The sequence below is a fragment of the Rhinatrema bivittatum genome, chromosome 4, assembly GCF_901001135.1.
Source record: "Rhinatrema bivittatum chromosome 4, aRhiBiv1.1, whole genome shotgun sequence".
Taxonomy (NCBI): Eukaryota; Metazoa; Chordata; class Amphibia; order Gymnophiona; family Rhinatrematidae; genus Rhinatrema; species Rhinatrema bivittatum.
In genome coordinates this window covers 42,362,501-42,376,875 of record NC_042618.1, presented here as the reverse complement: position 1 = coordinate 42,376,875, position 14,375 = coordinate 42,362,501, and the positions used below count along the sequence as shown (strand labels likewise).

Below are 14,375 nucleotides of genomic sequence, written 5' to 3'. Positions count from 1 at the left end.
GTTTTGGCTGCTATTGGAATGGGGGGGAAGGGAAGCATAGTGTAGTCCCTGTGACCAAGAGATCAGGAAGGCATCTGAAGCCTCAGTATGAACTGGGACGTATAGTGAAAAAACGAGTCACCTTTATGTTCCCTTCTGTGGCGAACAAGTCTATTCAAATACTATCCCCATTGATGGAACAGGTGATCACCTGTTTTCCTGTGATAGGACCCATTCATGTGGTTGGAAAACTCTGCTGAGTGTCCGCTTCTGTGTTCTCAATTCCAGGACAATAAACTGCCTGCAAGATTGCTAAATTGATACTTGCCCAGTTCCATATCTTTAGTCTTTCTTGCAGAGAGTCCAAGAACCCCCCCCCCCCCCCCCACATTTGTTTATGTAATACATTGCTATTTGATTGTCTATACGAATCATTATGTTTTCCCCCCGAAGCATGTGTTGAAAAACTTCCAATGAGGGTCGTATTGCACTTAACTCCAGTAAATTTATTTGATAGAATGATTCTTGGGGGGACCACAGCCTCTGTGTTTTGAAATGTAGAAGATAGGTTTCCCAACCCTGAGTGGAAGCATGTGTCTTGAGTATAATCTGATTGGGTTCTGGTTGAAGTAGGGCTCCCATTTCCAATACTCCTTAATGGAGCCACCATTTGATATCTATCTTCATGTAAGCGGTAATGAGAAATTTGAAGGAAAGGGGTTGTAGGGCCCCTATAAATTGTATTGACTGGGCCGGTTGTAGGTTTGACTTTCATAATTTATTAAGAAACCTAGCATTTCCAAGCAGGTAACGGTTGACACTGTGTGTAAGCGTAGGGTATCCTTCAAGGAGCCTATCCAGTCATTTAGGTAAAGCAAAATCCTTGTTCCGGAATAACATAGCACATTAAGACTCTTGAGCTGAGACAGGCCAAACAGAAGCACTTTGTACTGATAGTGCTTTTCTCCCACTCTGTAGCAAAGGTAAGACAAGAGGGTGGGTGCATTGGGATATAAATATATGCATCCTTGAGGTCTATGGAATACATCCAGTCTGGTTGTTGGATGAAAGAAAAATAGTCCCTAGAAATTCATTTTGAATTTCTCTCGGCAAAGGTGTTTGAGAGATCTGAGGTCTAGGATAGGGCACAGACCTCTAGATTTCTTAGGAATGAGGAAATATTTGTAGTAATTGCTGGGTTGTACCGAGAGCGGGCTAGTTCTTGTATGGCGTTCTGCTTCAGAAGCGACTGCACTTCCAAATGTAGAAGGGTCATTTGGGATTGGTCGAGTGGGAGTAAAGCCAGGTGCGACATCTGAGGCTGGCTCTTGAAATTTAGATGATAATCCTTTTTTACTATTGTCAACACTCACTGGTCTGTGGTTATTGTGGATCACTAATTCACAAAGTGTTGAATTCTGCCTCCAACTGGTGTTACTTGCTGTGGCAGTGGTGACTTTAAAAATTCTGCTGCGGCTTTCCGTTGGCTGTGCTGTTGCTTCCGTTAGCATCAATCTCTTTAACGTCCACGGGATTGGGAGGCTCTTTTTGAGAACGTGCGGTCGATATGAAACTTGCCGGTAGCTCTGGTACGAAGGTATGATCTTCTTGGGAAGAAGGCTCATTTATATTGCTGGTAGAAACGCCTTGGCATCTTTAACTAGTCACCAACAGTGGAGAGGGATTGCACTGTGACATTTTGTTCTTTTATTTGTGTGACCATCTCCTTCAGCTCTTCGCTGAAGAGATGGTCAACTAGACAAGGGAAGTCCACCAACTTCTCATGTACATCTTCTCTTATGCTTCTTGCCTACAGCCATGCCATGTATCTTGCCACTATGGAGGCTGCTGATGTTTTCACTGCTGTGTCGAATCCCTCATACATAGAGCTTAGGAGATGTCTGAGTCCTTCCTCCATGTAATAAAGAGGTGAGATTGATTGGCTTTCTTCCATTCTGATGTATGACTTTAGTGATTGCAAACACTCATACAAGTATAAAACTGGTGCTGCTAGATATGTGTTGTCAGCATCAAACTTTGAAAAGCTTTCTTCCTAAAGTCTTCTAATAATTGTGATCTTTCCCTGGGGTAAGTTAGAGTGGAGCCTTGATTTTTTTTTTTAGCCCTCTTCATTTCTGATTCAGTGACTACGGAGTTATGGGGCATTTGTACAATGCCGTAACCTAGCGACTTCTGTAAACGAAATTTGAGATCTAGTTTGTGGGCTACTATTGTTCCAGAATATGGGGATTCCCATGATTTCATGAGTGTCTTCTGGAGAACCTGGTAAGATCGGAGAGAGGTGGGTTCTGCTGGGATCTCTAAGATTTTTAAGATACCCATTACCTCTGTCCGGGGATCTGCGTCTTTCTTTGTCTACTTTAAGACAAGTTGCCATCTTCTCTACAAATCGAAAAAATGTCAAATCCTCAGGAGGGGAGGAATGGTCTTCCGAAGATTTGGGTGTAGGAAGCATAGATGCTCCCTGATTCCGTTGTCACAGGTTGGATGGGGGTATACTGGTAGAAAACTTGGTGGCTGAACTTGTGGAATAATGATGAAAAGAAATTCCTCACACTATCGATAATCCGCTCTACTGTCTGTTGCGACCAGAGGCCAGGAGATTGAGGGGTGTTCTCTTCTGGTACTAGGATTTGTTCCTGCTCCACCATGGTTATGGGACTCCTTGGTAAGATCAAACAAGCAGGCTGTGGTGTTTGCAGTCCTAAGGGAAGAACCGGACTTACAGCACTCTAGGATGGATATCCATTCTGGGAGATTTGAAACCTGAGAATATTTGATGTTCACTTCTCTTTGAGGAAGGGCTCCTCAAGAATAGGTTCTTCCTGATGTGAAATTCTTTTTCCTTTTTATGCGAACTGTGGTCCCTGAGCACAGAAGTCATGCCATGGGATGAGGAAAGTGACCCACCCTTGGCATGTTCTTATTTTTCTTCTCTTTGGTGGCAGTGCTCCTTCCTCCACTTGTTTTTCTCTGTGTGATGCTTTCTTTTGTGTTATGTGCATCGTTTGAGTTGTTGGTATCAAGGTGTGTGTCTTCTTCGGTGCATGGTGTATCTTCAGTACATGGTGTGCCATTTGTGATGAAGCTCCATGGTTTTTGGTGATGTTTGCACCGTGCGTTGGTAGCAGCGCTTCATACGCCATACAGGGAGGAGCATCGTGGACCATTGGGGGGGGGGGGAGGGGAGTTCCCCCCAGGAATTGGCTGTGTTGCGCCATGTGTCGACTCTTTCGGCGCCCTTGTCTTTTGCTTCTTCGGTCCGACACTATAGGACCCATCAAGTCACTTTCCAACGGCACGGTCAGCACATGCAAGGCTTTCATGGAGGCCGGTCAGTGCTCCTGAGCCTGGGACTGCCTTGACTGTCCTGGGGAAGATTTTGTCGACCTAGTATGGTTTCCTACCTTGCCCGATGAGGGTGAAGCTGAAAAGTGTTCTGAAACCAGTGTGCCATCTGCTCGAAGATGAGCAATTTTCTCCACTCTCTCTGCTCTTGGAGACATTCTTTCCCAATTACAGCAGTTGGCCTGGTCATGTTCTGGACCCAGGTATAGATAACACTAATTTAGGCCATTTTTTTTGTTTTTTTTTTATTTTGTTTTTATTAAATTTTAAAATAATTACAAAGCATTATAATCTTTGTACAGAAATTTTCAGTAATTTTCCATGACAAATCACAATCATTTCACAAAATAACTCAGCAGAAAGTAACTTTTATATTAGTCCACAAATAACATATGGGACGGAGTAAGAAAATATAGGAAGCCCCTTTTACAATCAGAAATAACAGGAAAATGCCAATAGCCTGCACATCTTTACCCCTTATTACATTGCTAAGTAATTGGACTAACCAAAGGTGATGAAACATTCATCATCCTTCTTTGGGAATTAAGCCACGTCTTAAGTTGTTCCGGTATCAGGAAAATATAAGTATTGTTATTAAATTTAATAATGCATCTACATGGGTATCCAAGTTGGTAGTTTGCCCCCAATGCTCTTGTTCCCTGCCTTAATGCTAGGAAACCTTTCCCTGTACGTACCAGGATCAGTCCAGACACCTGGGTTGTGACCCCGCACCAGCAGATGGAGACAGAGCAAAACTTGTCGGGCATCCCTACATATAGTAAGGCGCCACCCACAGCTCGTCAGTCTTACTCTGTCTCCAGCAGATGGGGCAGGTCCACCCACAGTCTCTGGTGATCCTGGTTAGCTAGTCAGGAGAGTTGTTTAAAAAAAAAAAAAGGGAAATTATTTCCAAGGAAATTTAGGGGATTTCAAGAAGAGGATCCCGTCCAGGTCCTGGAAGCCTCCCAGGGGGGTTGGAAGGTTCTGAGGGGACCATCCCCCCCCCTGGTCGAGGCCGCTGCTGAGGGCTGAGAGCCCGGCCTTCTCTGGCAGCAGCGTCGGGGGTGACACCGGGGAGCCCAGTTCACTCACCTCCGTTGGAGAGGAAGAATCAGGACCGGGGCCAGCAGCAAGTAAAAAAAAAAAACGTTTTTGTTTGTACTTTTCACTGTGCCGGCTGGTCGCTCTCTCTCTCTCGCTCCGTGTGGTGCGCGGGTAAGGGGGGGGGACCGCTGTGTCGCCGGATCGCCGCAGTTTCATTTTTTAAAAGTTTTTGGTTTTTGCCTCACTGCCCGGACGCGAGGGCGCGAATGCCGCGCGGTTCCTCCTGCCGCTCGTGCGGCTCGGCGCACACGCGAGGGTCGAGGGATGGGCTCTGCACGACTTGCGTCTCGGGGGGCGAAGGGCCGTCCGAGAGCGGTCGGGGGGTCCGGGCTTGGCCGCTGTGAGAGGTGCCGGATGCAGGAGGCAGCTCAGAGCCGTTCCCGCTTAGCGCGGGAACGGCGGCCATCTTGGAAACAGTTTGTGAGGCGACAAGGAAGGCCGTGGAGCAGGCCGCGTTGCCGCCTGCACTTTCCCCACAGCAGCGGGCCCCCGGGGGGGGGGGACGGATCGCCAGCGAGCTGCCCTTCCGGGCGTGCAGGTCCGGCTGAGGGTCAGACTCCACTCCTTACTCCCTGCTCCTGTACCCGCCTGGCTCACCATGCCTGCTCGGCTCACCTCCCAAGGTGTGGCTTGGGGCTTCCTAAGTCTTGCATTGGCCCAAGGGCTCACCATCCGCTTGAGACAACCGTGCTCCGTGCACGCTCGTAACACGTACATTTTTCCACAGGTAGAACAAATGCAGCAATTTATCAATGTACAACAACCAACGGTTTCTGCTATTTGCAGTAATTTTGCATTACGAGCCGGTTTGCGCTGGGCTCAGGTGCTCCAGGCCAACGCAGGGCTTTCTGGAGAGGAAGTGGCACAAGCGGATCACCTGGAGGCGGTGATCGCGTATAGTGCGGACGCTATGCATGACCTTCTGCGGACGTCGGCCAGGGCCATGGTCTCGGCGGTTTCTGCACGCCGGTTGCTGTGGCTCCGAAATTGGGCAGCGGATGGGTCCTCGAAGGCTCATTTGGGAGCCCTTCCGTTCAAAGGGAAGCTGCTGTTCGGTAAGGAGCTCGATGACCTGATGCAGTCTCTGGAAGAGAACAGGGCGTTCAAGTTGCCTGAGGATAGGCACCGAAGCAGGACATCCTTCTCCAGTAGGGCCCGTTTTCGGGGACCACGGAAGTCGCGGCCGCAGAGGTCGTCTGGGCCCTCCTACCGGGCTGGCTCTGGATCCTCAAGAACATCGTCGTGGTCTCAGTCCTTTCGTGGCAGAAAATTTGGGAGGCGAGACGGTCCCGCGTCAGGGTCAGGGCCGAAAGCCTCACAATGAAGTACGGCTGGTCTGTTCCCTGCCGCCGGCTCCTCCGGCCGTGCCGAACGTAGGGGCCAGGTTGGAGCGGTTCTACGGGGAATAGACCAGTATAACGACGGATCAGTGGGTCCTCAGCGTGATAAGACAAGGCTACGCTTTAGATTTTGCACGGATTCCAGCGGACAAGTTTTGGTCTCCCCTTGCAAGGGTCGCGGCAAGCAAGCGGCCGTCCGGGATACGCTGGGGCGGCTACAAGACCTGGGTGTAATAATACCCGTTCCACCGGGGCAACTTCGTCGGGGAAGGTACTCCATCTACCGTATTTTTCGCTCCATAAGACGCACTTTTTTTACCCCAAAGGTGGGGGGAAAATGTATGTGCGTCTTATGGAGCGAATATAAAAAAAAAACCAAACAAAAATCTAACAAACACACCCCCCCCCCGACTCCCCCAAGACCTGCCGACTTAATTTCCTACAACCCCCCCCCCCCCCCAAGACCTGACAAATTAATTTCCTGCAACCCCCCACCCTCCTGACCCCCCTAAGACCTGCCAAACGTCCCTGGTGGTCCAGCGGGGGTCCGGGAATGATCTCCTGGGCGTGGGCCGTCGGCTGCCAGTTAACAAAATGGCGCCGACGGCCCTATGCCCTCACTATGTCACTGAGACCGATCGCTGCTATTGGTCGGTCTCAGTGACATAGTGAGGGCATAGGGCCGTCGGCTGCCAGTAAACAAAATGGCGCCGACGGCCCTATGCCCTCACTATGTCACTGAGACCGACCAATAGCAGCGGTCGGTCTCAGTGACATAGTGAGGGCATAGGGCCGTCGGCGCCATTTTGTTTACTGGCAGCCGACGGCTCACGCCCAGGAGATCGTTCCCGGACCGCTCCTGGACCCCCGCTGGACCACCAGGGACGTTTGGCAGGTCTTGGGGGGGTCAGGAGGGTGGGGGGTTGCAGGAAATTAATTCGGCAGGTCTTGGGGGGGTCAGGAGGGTGGGGGGTTGCAGGAAATTAATTCGGCAGGTCTTGGGGGGGTCAGGGGGGGGGAGGTTGTTAATTTAAAGGGTTGGGATGGGGGGGGGGGGGGTTTGGGGGTTCCCACAGAAAGAAAAATTTTCTGATCTGGGGAGTGGACCGAAATGGCCCTCCCCAGACCCGAAAACAAAATGGGGAGAAAAAAAAAAACTATGCACTCCCCTAATTTGCTCCATAAGACGCCCAGACGCAGAGCCGGTTTAGCACAAATTTTTTTTTTTTAAATTTTCCCCCTCTGAATCCTAGGTGCGTCTTATGGTCAGGTGCGTCTTATGGAGCGAAAAATACGGTACTTCATTGTGCCAAAGAAGGAAGGTACCTTCAGACCCATCTTAGACCTGAAAGGGGTCAACAGATGTCTTCACGTTCCACGCTTCAAGATGGAAACAATTCGGTCAGTGATCGCCTCGGTGCGGCCAGGGGAGTTCCTGGCGTCCTTGGACCTCACGGAGGCTTACCTTCATATAGGCATTCAGCCGGACCATCGGCGGTTTCTGCGCTTCTGTATCCTGGGCAGGCATTATCAGTTCAAGGCTCTCCCCTTTGGCCTCGCCACCGCTCCGCGGACATTTACAAAGGTAATGGTGGTGGTGGCAGCCGAGCTTCGCAAGGAGGGGTTCCTGGTACATCCCTACTTGGACGACTGGCTCATCCGGGCCAAAACAGAGAGCCAATGCCGACAGGCAGTCGAAAGAGTCCTGCAACTTTTGCGTTCCCTCGGTTGGGTGGTCAATCTCGCCAAAAGTCGCCTCCTCCCCACCCAGACGCTACATTACCTGGGAGCGCTATACGACACGAAGCAGGGCAGAGTGTTTCTGTCCCAGGAGCGGGTGTCCAAGCTTCAGGGCCAGGTGCGCAGGTTGATGTCCCTGCGGTGCCCATTGGTCTGCGATCATCTCATGGTGTTGGGATCGATGGCGTCGACGCTGGCCTTGGTTCCCTGGGCGTTTGCTCATCTACGGCCATTGCAATCCGCATTGCTCTCCCGCTGGCGGCCAGTGTCGGAGGATTTTCACATGCCACTTCCACTATCAGATCAGGCGAGGTCCAGCCTACAGTGGTGGCTCAGCTCCGAGAATTTGTCACGCGGAGTGTCCCTGCTTATGCCCGCCTGGACGGTGGTCACTACGGATGCCAGTCTCTCCGGCTGGGGGGCGGTGTGCCTGGGACACTCGGTGCAAGGACAGTGGTCCAAAGCTCAGTCGCAGTGGTCCATCAATTGCTTGGAGACCAGAGCGGTCTTGCTGGCGCTGCAGACTTTTCTCCCATGGATTCGCGGGAAGGCGGTCCGAGTCTTGTCGGACAACGCGACCACAGTGGCGTACATCAATCGCCAAGGAGGAACAAGGAGCCAAACCGTCGCAGAGCAGACGCGGCAACTGATGATCTGGGCGGAACGGAATCTCAGCAACATCGCAGCATCCCATATCGCCGGAGTAGACAATGTCCAAGAGGATTTTCTCAGCCGACATCGCTTGGACCCGGGGGAATGGGAGCTGTCGGAGGGCGCTTACCACCTCCTCTGCGAGCAGTGGGGAACGCCACACATGGATCTGATGGCCACCGCTCAGAACGCCAAGGCCCCGAGGTTCTTCAGTCGAAGGAGAGAATGGGGGGCCGAAGGGGTGGATGCCCTGGTCCTCCCCTGGCCCACAAACGTTCTGCTGTATGTGTTTCCTCCTTGGCCTCTGATAGGCAAGGTTCTTCGGCGCATAGAGATGCATCCCGCAGAGGTGATCATGGTAGCGCTTGAGTGGCCACGGCATCCATGGTTCGCGGACCTCCTACAGTTGGCACGGGAGCCCCCTCTCCGATTCCGGGGGGAAGCGGCGCTTCTACGGCAAGGTCCTGTCTATTTGGAGGACGCGGATCACTTCTGTCTCGCGGCCTGGCTTTTGAGAGGAAATGCTTGAAGAATAAAGGATATTCGGATGCGATAGTAGCCACATTGCTGAGCTCTAGAAAGCGTTCTACGTCCTTCGCCTACGTTCGGGTGTGGACAGTGTTTGAGGATTGGTGTAGAGCTCGGGAGGTGAATCCTGTGCTGCCCTCCGTACCGGATGTTCTTGCGTTTCTTCAGGCTGGTCTTGCGAAGGGGCTGTCTTGCAGTACTCTTAAAGTCCAGGTGGCGGCGCTTGGTTGCCTCAGAGGTAAGGTGCACGGTAGGTCCTTGGCGCAGCACCCGGATGTGGCGCGTTTTCTTCGGGGAGCCAAACATTTGCGGCCACCTTTACGTCACCCTTGTCCTTCTTGGAATCTCAATTGGGTTCTTTCCGCTCTGTGTTCGTCCCCTTTTGAGCCTCTTAAGCGTGCGACGCTTAAGGATCTTACTCTCAAGGCGGTGTTTCTTGTGGCAATCGCGTCGGCAAGACGTGTTTCAGAATTACAGGCATTATCTTGCAGGGAGCCTTTCTTGCGCTTCTCTGAGGCGGGGGTCTCGTTACGGACGGTTTCCTCCTTCCTTCCTAAGGTGGTGTCAGCTTTTCATTTGAACCAGACGGTTGAGCTGCCCGCTTTTCCGGAGGGGGAGCGTTCTGATCCGGATACTAGACTGTTGAAGAAACTTGATGTCCGCAGAGTCCTGCTCCGTTATCTGGAAGTTACGAATTCTTTTCGGGTTTCAGACCATCTCTTTGTTTTGTGCTCGGGGCCAAAACGTGGTGGGGCAGCTTCCCGTACCATGATTGCGCGCTGGCTCAAGGAAGCCATTACTTCAGCGTATATACTGAAAGGGAAGCCTGTTCCTGAGGGTCTTCGGGCTCACTCGACGCGAGCGCAAGCCGCCTCTTGGGCGGAGTCTTCGCACGTGTCACCACAAGAGATTTGCAGAGCAGCGACTTGGAAGTCATTGCATACGTTTGCTAGACACTACCGATTGGATGTTCAGGGTCTGGATTCGGGGGGTTTCGGAGAGAGAGTTCTGCGAGCGGGACTCTCTGGATCCCACCCTCGGTAATTCAGCTCTGGTACATCCCAGGTGTCTGGACTGATCCTGGTACGTACAGGGAAAGGAAAATTAGTTTCTTACCTGATAATTTTCGTTCCTGTAGTACCAAGGATCAGTCCAGGATCCCGCCCGTGTAGTCTGTTTTTTGGAGTTCCGAAGAGGAGAGTCCGCTCGGTTGGCACTCTATGTTTTTGTCTTGTATGTTGTTGGGGCCTCTGGTTCTGGAAGTTCTGATCCAGCTGGGGGTTTTTGAATCGGCCCGGGTTTCGGGCGGTCTAGTTAGTTAGTTGGAGTTCAATTTGTGCTTTGACATTACGTAAGACTGACGAGCTGTGGGTGGCGCCTTACTATATGTAGGGATGCCCGACAAGTTTTGCTCTGTCTCCATCTGCTGGTGCAGAGTCACAACCCAGGTGTCTGGACTGATCCTTGGTACTACAGGAACGAAAATTATCAGGTAAGAAACTAATTTTCCTTTCCTTCGCTCCTGTGTGGCTTTTGCCAGATCAGGGAAGATCCGGACAAATTGCCCCATAAAATGGACCCCCATATTTTGAAAGTAATTCCTCATAATTAACCCCACATCATTCTCATAAATGAAAGAAATTAACAAAGTGGCTCTCTCCACAATCTCAGTAGTTGAAGATTCTAAAAAGTCTGTTAAATTCCCCATATCAAGTTGGTTATTGATCCTGTTGTCCCTCGAGCAAGAAAAAAGTAAAAGTACACCTTGTTGAAAGCCGGTATATCTTCAGAGGAAATATGTAAAATCTCACTCAGATACCTCCTGAGAGTAACCCTTGGTAACTCTCCTATAATCTTGGGGAAATTTAGCAGCCTTAAATTGTCTTCTAAGACGATTTTCCAGCAGTTCAGTTTTTCTATTAAGAATAGTACAATCTTGAGTCATGATAGACTGTATTTTTTGAATGTGTTTGAGCTGATTCTCAATAAGCTGTATTTTATTTCCTTGTTCCCTTAATTTACTATTGTGGTCTTGAGTCACTATGTCCATTCTAGAGGAAATTTGGGTAATCTGTGCCATACAGGCCTGAAGGGCCACGTTCTGCTGGGCCATTAATTCTCATATCGAGTCCAATGTAACCACTTTGGACGGCAACACAATTTCTAGTCTGCTCTCTTGCACCGATGAAATCAATTCAGTATTCATATCAATAATTGGAACCATCTTACCGCCATTGCGTTGTTCGGTCCCCAAATTTACAGCTGCACTCCGAACTGGGTCACCTCCATGCCTCAATGTTACTTCTTCCGTCTCCACAGTCGCCGCTGCTCTCTCCAATGTCTCCTCTGAGCTCTGCATTCTCAGGGCTTCCAACGCAGTTTCAGGTGGTAAGGAAGACGAAATTGCTTGTGGAGTTCTTAGCGTAGGAGGGCTGCGTGACAGTTCCCCAGATGAGGCGGTGGCCTCCTTACCGATCTCATCAGCATGGATCAGCCTCTCCTCCTTCGGGTAAAGTTGCACGCTGTCGATGATAGCCCACTGTCCTGCTGGAAGTGAGGGTGTTGAGGGGAAAAACCCTCACTTTCCCTTTTCGTTTTGGGGCATATTTCAGTTCCAAAGAAACTCTCAGTAGAGGAACTCAGCGGGAGGTCTGAGACGCGCTGCTAGCAAGCAGCCATCTTAAATCCGCCCCCCCCCCCCCCCCCCCCCAAGCCTCTTTAGGCCGTTTGTTATCAAAATGATGTGGCCACAACTACAGTACTTCAAGCCCAAATGTTTCCTCTGGGTCATGGTTAGCACTGAAAAATACTGTTTTGGGATTCACATAAGTGAATTTTTGAAGAAATCGGAGGAGAGGAATCGAAACAGGATTCCACCATGAGTGCAATGTGTGGACAAAAAGAAACTGAGGAAACGACTAGAATGATCATTCATGCAGGAACTGCCACGCATGCCCAATAGAGCAAAAGTTCTAAAGCTTTGAGAGACAGCTCTGCCTGGTGCCATCCGATGATGTCACCCATTCAGCATGGCTAATTCAGCCTGCTTATCGACGGAAAATGCCCTTCATAGCAACTGAAAACTCTTTATGGCCTTGCTGCAGCCTCACACCCTATTTTTGGCCCAAGGGGCTACACCTGCACAAACAACACTAATGCCAGCAATGTATAACACTTCCAGTCAGTGGTGGCCTTGCACTGTCAGCCGCCCCCCCCCCCCCCCCCCCCCCCATGCAGCTCTGAGGGCCTGCCGCGAGCACTTCCAACTTCTAGTATCTGATCTGGCAATAGTGGCAGAAAGAGGTCTTGTCACTCTAGGCCCAGTCAAGCTCTTTTTGTTGGCACTGCTGCAGGCTGGATCAGAGTCCTGCCGTTGCTGCCAGGGGCCAGATCTGGTCCTTGGGCCATAGTTTGCGGACCTCTGTTCTTGAGAGAGGTTGAATCTAGAAGATAGGTGGGCAGGAGGGTCCCCAACTCAGACAGGGTTGGTGCAGGTGCGGAAGTCGGTTCCAGGGAGGGTTCCAAGTATCAGTGTTTAGTCCCTGTTTAGTGGCATGTAGCATGGCTAGGAGTATCTTGGCATAAGCAGTTTGAAATTATAGCAGAGCTAAATGGTTAAAATAGTTAAAGTATTTCAACCGTAAACATGAACTGTTTGAGCTAATTCTCTTCTATGGCCAGCACAAGGCTTATGGACAATGTGCTGGCCATCTCATGCTTGCTATATTTGGATGATACCAGAATGTTTGGGCATTCGTTTGAGAATCATCTGCGAAATCTGACAGCTGTTCTTGATAGGATAAAGTAGGCTAAACTTAAGGTTATGTGGAAAGATGGGGAAATGGATTTATTAAAAATTTTAAATGAGGAAAGCATTAGACCATACATGGGAACACTGCTTTAAGCACTCATATATAACTCACTGGAGTCAGTAAAACATATATATTCTTCTACAGACCATGTTCAAACCAAAATGTTATGATAACAATGAACAGGCCATTGTTGGACAATCATACTAAGCACTCCTGGTCAGCCGACCTTTATTGCTTTTAAAATAATCATGGGTTCTGATTGCTCAGTTGTTTTGGTTTGGGTTTGTTTTTTTTTGGCAAATAACATTTATAAACAACTTATCTTGCAAAAGTTTCTTGTTGCATTATAATTGGGATTCTTGGGATTATAATGCAACAAGCAGCTTCTGCAAGATAAGTTGTTTATAAATGTTATTTGCAAAAAAAAAAAAAAAAAACCAACCAAAACCCCACAATCAGGACCCATGATTATTTAAAAAGCAATGAAGGTTGGTTGACCGGGAGTGCTTAGCATGATGGTCCAAAAATAACCTGTTCATTGTTTTATATATCATAACATATTTTGGTTTGTTTAAGTACTCAACATAAAATAGTTCTACAAGACAGTGAAAAATCTTAAGAGTATGTGTGCATGCTTGACTTGGATTTTTTTCAGCTTCACAATAAAATGCAAGGTCATCAATGAATGCGGGATAGTAATGAGGAAAAAGCCGACTGGCTTAACACAGCTCTGCGCGTACACGTCCCTCACAGAAACCTAAGATCTGCAAATAAGGCCCTACTTACTGTCCCCTCAATCAAAACAGCACGGCTCACTCAAGTTAGGGAAAGAGCACTGTCACTGGCTGGCCCCGTATTATGGAACACCATGCCTCTCGAATTAAGGCTCCAGAGAAATCTGAAAATCTTCAAAGCTAACCTGAAAACCTGGCTCTATAAACAAGCCTTCGATAAAGACAAAGTGAAGGAGAAAAACAATTGATTAAGTTGGACGCACCGAACAAACTCATAGTAATGTTAATCTTATACCGTTGAGAAACTGCCATACCAAATTGATTAGCTCACTTAACTTTTAGCTTATTGCACTATATTGTTACCGAACTATGTCGGCACATACTCAAGTTGTAATCTATACCACTCATAATTGTTATCGTGCCTATATGTAAACCGTTGTGATGGTTCTCCAACTTAATGACGGTATAGAAGAGTTTTTAAATAAATAAATAAAATAAATAAATAAATGTGTATTTTATAGAAATCAGTCATCTAATTCAGTTTTGAAATGCAGAACTGCATGAAGAAATGGATTGGGACCAATTGGACCTGAATCCCAGAGTGATTACAGCTGTGAAAAAAGGTAATAGTTATATCTGGGTATCTTTATTTAGATATGCTAACATAAAATATATTTTTCTGTACATTATATTTTCAGTGAACTTCCTATAAAAAAAGTTTTAATATGGACATTTTTAAGCTGTGTATTTTGCCATTGATTATTTTTTGTTCAAAAAACAAAATCTTCCAGTAAGTTTTTTTTTTTTTTTTTTTTTTTTTTTTTAATTAAGCTTTAAAAGGAAACAGAGGGGCTGATTTACTGAGTTATGGTAAAATCCACCCATTAGTGGGGGCTGATTTTAATGCAGCTTTCATTGATCGCAGTGGGGCCTATTTACTAACAATGTGTATTAACACATTTTGGTAGATAGGCCCCCCCAGAATGTGTTTTAGCTGTCACAACACGTGTCGGGTGCATTGTTAGGTGTAGCAAAGCACAAAGGGCTTAAAAAGACTTCAGATGTGCTGCTGCTTTCTCGGACCACATGTATGGCAGTTCTAACCCCAAACGAACTGC

The 14,375-nt window shown here is 48.5% G+C and overlaps 1 protein-coding gene across 5 annotated transcripts in view; it reads left to right on the top strand.

Moving 5' to 3' along the window:
- XRCC3 (X-ray repair cross complementing 3) overlaps positions 1-14,375 on the top strand; it is a 63,461-nt gene that overhangs the window by 8,522 nt on the left and 40,564 nt on the right. For 4 of the 5 annotated variants that reach the window (XR_003856224.1, XM_029598042.1, XM_029598040.1 and 1 more), the window contains exons 2-3: positions 1,796-1,908; positions 13,812-13,880. Coding sequence is in view for 4 of the 5 variants with exons in the window: in XM_029598042.1 (XP_029453902.1) it covers positions 13,826-13,880 (55 nt within the window). In the remaining variant the exon portion in view is untranslated. The remainder of the gene's footprint in view (positions 1-1,795; positions 1,909-13,811; positions 13,881-14,375) is intronic. The other variant, XM_029598041.1, reaches the window with a different exon arrangement.